General features: G+C 35.0%; 1 protein-coding gene across 1 annotated transcript; it reads left to right on the forward strand.

Moving 5' to 3' along the window:
• The first annotated feature begins 139 nt into the window (after nt 1-139).
• LOC144437482 (PRELI domain containing protein 3A-like) lies at nt 140-9,632 on the forward strand. The gene is made up of 6 exons (XM_078126424.1): nt 140-267; nt 3,338-3,506; nt 4,198-4,284; nt 4,958-5,028; nt 5,761-5,863; nt 6,341-9,632. Exons 1-6 carry the CDS (start codon nt 236-238, stop codon nt 6,485-6,487), a joined length of 609 nt encoding a protein of 202 aa, XP_077982550.1. The 5' UTR covers nt 140-235; the 3' UTR covers nt 6,488-9,632.
• Nucleotides 9,633-10,476: the final 844 nt, after the last annotated feature.

Genomic DNA, 10,476 nt, shown 5'->3' on the forward strand with positions numbered 1-10,476 from the left:
TTGTCATTATGAATTAACAATAAGAAGATATGCTGATTAATATTGAATTTGACACATGTTGAATACAAGAAATGGTTGGCTGAAAAATAAATTGTATAACTTATTTGCATATTTCATTATTGTTCCCGGCCCCATATACGTCACGAATTCATTAATCCCCTACGCCGCGTTGCCTTGTACAGAAGAACTTGTGTAGCACGGAGAAGGACTACATTAGCGATATATTTCTTTCAAAATGAAGATCTGGACGTCGGAACATGTATTTAGGTATGTATCTATGGTTTATTTGTTAATAATATTAGTACTTGTCTGCGTTCGACGGTAATTTTAGCTACAGCTAGTACAAATCGAACGATTTACCGGTACGGTATGTGTCCATGGTCTGATTCGCCGGTCACTCGGCACGTAGCATATTCTTAATCTTACGCAAGTTTCGTGATTGTAACCATTATCGCCTCTGTCATATTGATATTAAGAAGCCTTTGAAAGGATGATATGTTATAAGAAGTATTATTATATATTTTCACCGCGAATCGGCGAAAATATGTCCATGACAGACACCAGGCAGTGGAAACACCGTGGCTCGGTGTCGTCACGTTTCACCGGCCGCGGCCGGTGGGTTGTCGTGTGGTTGTACACAGCACATCTAGTCTGAGATCGTCGATATTTCGATGAAAATTTATTATAGGAAGTGAAGAAAAGATTATAAATCATAAATCTGATGCGATAATCCTCAAATTACGGTCGTCCACCCGTGATCCCAAAGTGCCGGTTCATCGTAGACCGACGTCACGTGCTGAAAATGTGCGTAGGTGATATACTGTGTAGTTACCATTCACTCGAGCTGTTGACGCAAATTGTAATAAACGTGGGTGTGTGTCATATGGACGACACGACACTTACATTTTCATAAACATATAGTTATCAAATGTTTTGTTTGTTTTTTTTGGGGGGGGACTGCCATGACCTTCCATGACATGATATTTCATCAGAAATTAGAACGCCACGCATACGATTGTACTACGAAATCCATTGTCAAGATGCAAATAAATATGCCCAACAATGTATTTGGAAACTTGCCATAGTCATTAGTTGTGTCGGAATTTATGTCAGAATAACTTAGAATAAGTAAGTAAAATACTGATGAGATGGTTCATCATGTTATTACAATAAATTTGAACGTCTACCTCTATCCTTTAGGATCTATTTGCATATAACTGTCAAGTGTCAATTAGATTTGTTAAGAAGTTCATTGACCTAATCTGATCAAGGTGACTTCTATATGATGAGTCTATCTACAATGTAGGAGCATCTGTGACTAACAGTGATGTAACACAATTCTTACATATGAAGTCTGTTACATATTTGTATTAAAATAGCACAGATTGAGTACTATCAGAGAGTACAGTGGTATGTATTAACCCACTCATAGATAAAAGGTAACGATTGAGTTAAAAATTAAAAAATTTACATCATGGGTAGGTAAGTAATGAGGAGGACATTGTACACATTTGTTGCTGATATTGATAAAGAACACAGTAAAACATATCGCTACAGTACATCGTATCAAAAGTTTACGTCAGAGATCAAACAATCAGACTTGTCTTGGATATTGTGTAATTTTCATTCGGAATTTAGTTTCCCAATTTTCGCTGGTGTTTTGTTCTTTTCAAATATAATTCTTGTGAAAATATTCCCGGTACTCTTGAGTTATAGTTACAATGTACATACCATCCTGCATCAGCAAAAAAAAAAGGTCTTAAAACATAACATATTTCTCTTCAATGAAAAGTATAGACTCTCATAACCTCGGGAGCATTGCTAGCAGAAAGCATCTGTATGGTATGTACCCATATCTACTGCATATGTACTCTATCACTAATATCTGCCACGACTCCATAGAACTAACCATTTGGACCTGTCATGTTATTGCGCCACCTATGTAGTCGGTTAGGGCACACAGTACAAGGATATTAGATAGAGTACATATGCGGTAGATATCGGTTCATACAAAACAGCCATTTTCTGCTAGCGACATTCTGGAGACTTTAAGAGAGTCTATGAAAAGTGAATCCGATAAAATAAGTATTCCACATCATTGTTTACCATCTACGTTTAAAATCTTAGATGTATATGGGTGTGTAAATAGAATTGCACAAAATAATATTATACAAATTAGGTGTATCGTCATGGACTATCTCAAACCCCACTTTGTCAAATTCAATTTATTGGCTACGTTTAGTAAATTGTTCCTATGAATATCCAGTTGGCTTGGAATTTTTTACTGAGCTTAAAAATCTGACAAAATTGGCTGCAGCCAAAGATCGTCTCAAGTAGCCTTCCCATATAGAATGCCAATGCACACTTTCAAATAATACATTCTTGATGCAAGTAAACTTGTAAAAAGAAACCAGTTGGTAAGTTACCATGGCGACATTTGTTCTCCAAACAATAGCTTTCAGAGGTTATTATTACCTTGAACCATGCATAGTACTTGTAGCGAGGAAGGGCACTGACCATACATTGTATGCAAATAGTGTACTAGTAGAGTATAGAAACACAAAGAGGGCCTTTTATTATATATAAAAACACACCCTGTTCTCTTCAGGGTATTTTGTAAGGTTGTGGCAGCTCTTTTACAGAGATAGTCCAGACATCTCAGGTTTTACCTTTTAAATGTCACAAGGATTGCAACATACTGTGGCAGCACTGATACATGTAAATGATCTGTATTATGCAAACAGGGCAAAGTTCAAAGTTCACTTAATACTTTACCTCTGATAGGATTGTTCTTTCAGAATTCCCCCCCCCCCCCCAAAAAAAAAAAATGATACTAAGTTACAGGATAATGGTCCATTGTTATGTTCAGAGGTGTGGCTAATTTTGGAGAATGTGGAAGGTTTTTAAAAAGTGGGCAGAAAAAGGTGGTAAAATATTGGAAAATGGATTGATGGGTTGTTTTTGCTGTCGAGCAGCCTTTATCTGCATGGCTGCATTTGTGTTCCAAGGTATCACAGAGTGGGACCAACAATTCTATGATGCTATAAAATCTAGACTGAGATATTTGTTGTTTTGACATTTGTACACTCCAAGTCCAGTCACAGTGACAATATTAACTAATCTTTCAGACTAAAAGAATTTGTTTGAAAGGAAAAGTTACATACCTTTATTATCCCAATTAATTAATAACTAACTAAATATCACTGGTAAATGATAACATGCTTCAGATTCTACCCAGGCCTTTACCCAGCTTCCACCACTAGTAATTTTCTGAGAACAATGTGAATTCATTTACATAATATTACATTCTTTTGTTATGCAAATTTTGTCTTGACAGCCATCCCTGGGAGACAGTAGTGAAGGCAGCATGGAGGAAGTACCCAAACCCAATGAACCCATCAGTGGTGGGTTTAGATGTAATAGACAGATATGTAGACAATAAAGGCAGACTTATAAGTCATAGATTATTATGTACAGAATGGGGACTGCCTAGATGGATTGCTACGGTAAGTGCAAGGAATTGCTAGAACATCTTTGTATGATATTATATGGGGGGGGGGGGTGTTCAAAACAGTATCCTGAATATATTAGTTTTGGGTAATTTTATGTTCAGATGAACTCAGGAGAAGTCAGTACATGTACATGTATATCAAATTTACCTTCCTAACCAATGTTTTTGTCATATTACTTTGGCTTTGCGAGTTAAAAAAAATAGGACTAAGTAATGAATTCAGAATTGGGACAGGCTGTGTCGTCACAACTTACTAGTATGTTTTCATTTTTTTTTAAAATAGAAAAATGTAAGTTGTGCTGACAGCAGTTTTGAAGGTGTAATAGTGTAGGATTACTTTATGTACAGCTCAAGAGACTTGCATACTGTGTGGCATTGAACCAGTTCAGTGTTAACATTTGGGTAGCACTTATAGCAAACTTCACAAGCATGTGTTAGTATGTAGACACAGATTGATGCCTAGCATATCAGAATGGAATTCTGTCATTATATTTTGTGCAAGAAAATGAAAATGCTACATTTTTACATTAAGATAATTTACCCAGACTGGCAAGAGAATATCATACTGTACATTTTCAATATGGTGCTTTTATCACAGTCTGAAGGAATTAAACGAGACATGTTCAGTGGTGTATCACAGTCAATGATAATCAATAGACAACCCATGATGTATTTGTTCTTGACAGATGTTAGGTGGAAATAGAGTGTGTTATGCAAGTGAAGAATCAATTGTAGATAGAAAAGAAAAAACACTTACCTTACAATCAAATAATGTAAGTATATTAATGACCTTATTCTTCAGTTCTTCTGCTATATTTTTGTTGTATTTGTATGTTTTCTTACTCTAGATATGTCCAAACAGTAAACTGTTTTGTGTTGTGTTGTGTTGTATTGTGTCATATTTGTCATGTCGTGTTGCATTGTGTTGTGTTGCATTATGTTGTGTTACGTTTTGTCCTATTGTGTTGTGTTGCATTACGTTACGTTATGTTGTATTGTGTGTAAATTGAAAGTAGTAACAAGGTTTTGGTGCAATTCATTTTTCTTTGAAGTTGAAATTGATTCAAGCAACTATTGTTGCTCTCAACTTTTTTGTCATGATGATGAAAATGTACATTTTCAAATTCATGGATGATGAAGATTTCCTTTCATTATAGTAAGATTCTAATTCTGTGATAATATTCCTGAAAGTTGCCCATCCTGAATTCAATTTTTTTTTTCAAAAAAAAAGAAGTGCAACAGTGCGCGATGCACTACAACAATATAAAGATTTTGTTCATGTGTTTTCCTTAAAGCAAAATTTCAATATATATCTTTGGCACAGTATTATATGCATGTATTTTCATGTCTTTCCCAACTTTGTACGTTGCAGTAAGTTCCTGCATGCATCAGTGACAAGGTGTATGGTTCCTGCAAATATTAAACTTGTACTTGTGTTTCTTACAGGTTACTTTCAATAGTCTAGTTGCAATAGATGAAAGACTTACCTATGCACCACATCCGACAAAAACAGACGAGTAAGTACCAATATTTCTGTACTACCAAAATCTGAATATATTCATTCTACAATTCTGACTCTGTTCTTATCTGAATAATTAGACGTTACTCCCCAATATTTTTCTTCGTTCAACCAAGGAAAATACGAATGAATGGGGGGGGGGGGGGGGGGGGTCTTTGTCACTACCTGTCTAGCAACCCATAGTGACAACCCTTTGGTCAAAAGTATTTTCCAGCTGAATGAAGGAAAATATTGGAGAATAACATAATTATACCAGCGCCAGTAATATCAAAGAAAAGTTGTGGGAAATAATGGCAATTTTGAAAGTTTTGAACAAAGCAGAACCAGTGACATGGGCACGCATTGTCATGACATAGACACACATTGTCATGACATAGACAACCAGAGTACATATTCCATATTTTTTGTTTAACTTGGCTCATGCATGGTATAATGACCAGTGTAGGATTCTCTCATGTTATACTAGCTAAAGGACGTACAACTTGGTTTTACGAGACATTACTAGTACCAGGGTGTGTCGCGCGTAGTTGGTTTACCTGTGTCAAATACTAGTTTTGTTGATAGGAGCAACCTAATGACCTGGCCATACAACTTGCATCTTGATTACTATATATTTGGTTAGTAATGATAATACTAAAAGCAAGTTAATGAGATTTTAATTTAAAGATATTCATTTCAATATTGATAATTTTTCTAAAAAAAAATTAATGGCATGGTTTGTTTTTTTCAGAACACTTCTAAAACAGGAAGCAATAATCACGGTGAAAGGAGTAGCTCTATCTAGTTATTTAGAACAACTTGTAGTCAATACAATATCATCCAAAGCATCGCAGGTAAGTTTTTATTGACATGTTGATGGAATATTTCATTGCAATTGCAATCTGTGAGAGCGTAATGTGGTCGAGTAATACTGAGAAATTCACATTATGCTTTTTAACACCCATCATTAATATTCAGAACATAAATGTGAATCGTTCGAGACACAAAATGCAAAGTGGCCAGTCACAATGTGAGAGTTTACCCAAAACTTTACCAGTGTCATTTTGAAATTTTTGTAGCAGATGTCTATGAAATCATGTTTTCCATGAAATGAGAGCAATTGTGTGACTGTCACTTAGTAAGTAAGCGATGTTTACCCCATGCAGCTTAGCACTGATTGGCACAAACCAACACTAGAACTACGAAAGTCAAAGAAAGTTTTCGATTCGCTTCCAAGAAAACGATTGTAAGTAGTAATTTTTATTTGCAATGTGGATTTTGTTATCACTATGTATCTAAGAATACACGTCTTGTACTTTTTGTCAATATAGGGACGTGATGCCATGGAATGGGTGATTGGTAAAATCAATGGGGAGATGATAGACCTTGCTAATTCAGCTAAGAAAGGAGTAGAAGATATTAAACATAACCTAGAAAACCTGACAATACCAGACACACCTGAAAACATCACACTTTGATGACAGCCATGATGAAATCAATACTCCAAGTACTCCCCAAGATTTACACTTTATTTGAAATATCCCATTGCAATGCATTCACACTCAGGGGACATTTCTGTGTAAATATGTAAAGACGGGCAAGTTCAAGATCAAATTGTGAATTTGACTCTGAAATATCCCAAGGACAAGAAAGTGAATATTTGGTGTATTCTGTGTTTCTAGATCTGTTGTATGCAATACAGATTGAAGCATGGAATATCCAACTTATTACTAAAATTGGGCAGGAAAGTTTTATTACATTTCTGCATATCCATGACAACGCCAGATCTGAAATAGTAGATTTTGTGTTTTTGGATTGTGAAGACTCTGAAGAGTTTCTAGTGTTCTACAACGAAACAAAAATAATCAACGACTGTAGTAACAAGTATATCGTATAAATCAGTGAATTACACCCAGCAAATTATATTTGTTGGGGTATTTTTACTCATATACTCAAGTGTATATGTAACGAAAATACAGTATACTGTAAACCCAGATATTTTTACTGCTACAAAATTTTGCAATTTTACAGTCATCAACAAGTTCTCAAAGACTAATTTTTACTAATTACCAGACTGGTACATTGTGTTTATGTACAAGAAGGCATTTTAGTCACTACTTATTCATGCGTTTTTGCTTTCCAGCGAAATTAGCGAAAATAAGTCTTCAGCGAAAATTTCCAGGTTTACTTTACTTCATGTGTACAAAGAGACCAACTTATTTTTGTTTTCTTGCGAACATTAGTGTCGTTCTTTCAATAACTACTCACAAGATTTCAAAGAAAAAATGATATACCAACTTATATTGATGTGTAAGACTTCATTTGATTGGCTGATAATGAAAGATTTGCAAAGTTAGTACCAATTATGAGTGCTGTATTACATATGTACGGTTACTAGGAGTGACAGTGTGGGTACTCAGAGTATGGGAACACAAGTTTGTAGTGTTTGTTGCTGCATGTGAAACTAGAGGACATGGAATACTACAATCACTTGTGAAAGTAACCGAAGCATGCCATGCTGGCACTCAAGGGTGATGGGGTTCTGTATAGTCTTCCACATTTAATAGTTTGATATATTTGACAATCTTGAAACCGTCAAACAATTCTCAAGACAGTACATAACCAAAGTCAGCCTGTCTTTATTAAATGGTACATCTGCTTACTAATAAATGATCCTAGAAACTGTAATTGAATTCAAGAGGTAGTCACAAATTGTTGTGTTCTGTCATCCAACCTTCAGTTTACTAAGATAGACGCAAACTAAAACTATTGTTCTTCACTGTGGTAGATGACACAAGTGGGTGATAGCAGCTCCTGTGTTTTGTGATTCTAATCACCCTGTGATCAACATAGTGTAAACATTAGAAGTCCCAAGACAGTGTATCTTGCAAGTTCATGTAACGCTAAATAAACTAGTTTTCAGAGACATCTCCCTACTGAGACTATAATTAAACCAATGTCCATTCAATAGCTTATCACTGTTGTATCAACATGTTGTGATAATAATTTTAGTTTGTGTCTATCTTAGAAAACTGAAGGCTCAACTAACAGGGTTATATTCATCTTGTAGGATATTTTTAGTTGCTGAGTACTAACAAAATGACACGTCTCCGCAGTTCACAAGCATAAAAAAAAATGATGTTCTATTGTCCTAGATGAACGATCTACTTTCTCACAAACATCATGAGATTGAAAATTATTTTAATTTTGCTTTGGTAGTTTGTTAGCTTCCTTTAATGTGTGAAGAATTGTTACTGCTGTAACAAAAGGAAAAAAAATTGTTTTTTGTTTTGAGTTAACTGAAAGCTGCACGTACACATAATATGAAATTTATGTGAAATTTGCTAATGCATGTACTCAGGAATATTTCACCGAAGTGTACATTTCTCTGTCTGTCAGATAATTCACACGACCTAGAGTGTTGGAAAATTTTGTATTTATTCACAGACATTACTAAAGGCAAGCTTAGTTTTTATTTACTTATGAGGAGTTCGTGTGACTTAAGTTTTTAGCCTCAGTACCTTCAAACTAAGTGTATACTTTTCCTATTAATATAATTTGTTCATTGAAGTATTGAAAGCTTTTCAAAATCGAAATATTGAAATTGTGATAAATTTAGTTTTAAACTTAATTTCAAATAATTTGAAAATGTACAAACTGTTCATCGAAATAGTGAGAGCTATTCAAATTGAAAGTATTAAAATCGAAATCATAATTTATTTTTAACTTAGTTTCAAAGAATTTGAAATGAAAAGATGTGTTATAATTTTGTTTTTTAATTTTGCTGTGTGTAGCATAGAATGCGTTTGTAAAGAAAGCCGTTATAGGCATGCATCGTGGATGCACATTTCATATCTCATTTCTCTTACTGTGGATGAAATTTTTTTGTGTTCTTGTTTATGAAAGAAGGAATAGCAAGTTGGTTTCATTGATCAGAAGTGACGTAGGGGTATTGATAGTGAAATGTATTGTGGACTGTCTGCAATCGAAACAGTTCACAACTTGATGCCTTGCAAGGCCTGTACGTCATTTCCACCTAAGTTCTGATGCCAGCTCTGTACTGATAAGTGAAAGTGAATGAAACCAATACATTTTACCTCGTGTAAAATCCAAGTTTTTATCAAACACAGTGAACTGAAAATGTATCCTTTCTCTTTCAGGGTAAATAGTAAAATAGCGAGGAAACTCTTGTACATTTACCGAGTTACATACCCTTGATAAAAACACTGATTATACAACGGTCAGCCATAATTTGGCCATGGCCTATAGCTAGCATCAATTGGTAGTATAAGAATGCTATATGCACAATAGCACTGACAGTAAGGTAGTTAGTTACCTTGATCCAATTGTGGACCAAAACTTGGCTGAGTTATATATCAGTCTCAAACTCAAAAAGCATCCATTTTGTGTTCGGTACGGGGAAGAAATGAGTCTTTCAGAGGTCACACTATTGTTGTCAAATTCACTTTACTCAGGCTTGGGCTATTGGAGATTTGTTTTCGAACAAAAAAATATTATTATTGAGTTATTGTGTTTGTTTGTATTTAAATATGAGAAATGTGAATAACTTAAAATAATGCTGATAGAAGGTATTTTTTAAAAATAAAGAAAATGAATTAAAAGTGTTTTACCAAGAGTACACATGACTGCAATTGTGTGGATTACTTATTGCATGAAGAATGCTTATACCATGTTTGAAAAATTTATCTTGTTACATTTTTTTGTCTGGAGTCAGATGGGTAAGATGGTTGAATACCAATAATGTTCTGTATTCTGTTGAAGTATGGTTGAAACTTATGTACCACCAGAAGGTTCAAACATGAATGAATGAATAAATGAATGAATGACATTTATTTCACCAGATAACAAACATAAGCTACACTTTTAAAGCACACACATCTGATACAAATATACAAAATAAATATAAAAGAAGTACAGAATTGTTATCTGATGTTGACCATGGAAATAGTTCAGCAGAACTAGTTTTGTACATTGGTCCTCCATTTTTCTACATTTCAAATCATTAACGGGACGCAATGAACATACAGGAGAAAAGTAAAACAAAAGTGTTCACAGGGGAATCAATAGTCTCCGTTACCCAGACTCTCACCGCTGGGGGCTCTGCCTACGAGACCATCCCAGAGTTTTTGAAAAGCATGTTCCAACTACCCATCAACGGAAGTCACACAGTACATTTCTTCCAAGCATAAAAAAATGGGCTTATGAAGTCTGGTTGTTGTAATTAATATATATTAGTCGCTTGAGAAATGACAATCTGTAGCCGAAAGGTACCCAAATCGTTCAGCCTGTAATAAGTACTCACCATGATGCACTGCTCTAGAGGCTACATCCTGCGTTGGTGAGTTGAAACCTTGTTTCCCCATACTCTCGTTTGGGATGGTCTTGTAGACAGAGCCCCCAGCGGTGAGACTGGGTAACCGAGACTAGGGAATCATTGAACATAAAT

The sequence above is a fragment of the Glandiceps talaboti genome, chromosome 7 (assembly GCF_964340395.1).
Source record: "Glandiceps talaboti chromosome 7, keGlaTala1.1, whole genome shotgun sequence".
NCBI classification, from domain to species: domain Eukaryota; kingdom Metazoa; phylum Hemichordata; class Enteropneusta; family Spengelidae; genus Glandiceps; species Glandiceps talaboti.

Bases quoted from the DNA above. Each gene is read 5' to 3' on its own strand.
- LOC144437482 (XM_078126424.1), top strand. From the start codon at position 236: ATGAAGATCTGGACGTCGGAACATGTATTTAG. The intron at 3,507-4,197 runs GTAAGTGCAAGG...TGTTCTTGACAG, and splicing joins TGCCTAGATGGATTGCTACG to ATGTTAGGTGGAAATAGAGT. The intron at 4,285-4,957 runs GTAAGTATATTA...TGTTTCTTACAG, and splicing joins TTACCTTACAATCAAATAAT to GTTACTTTCAATAGTCTAGT.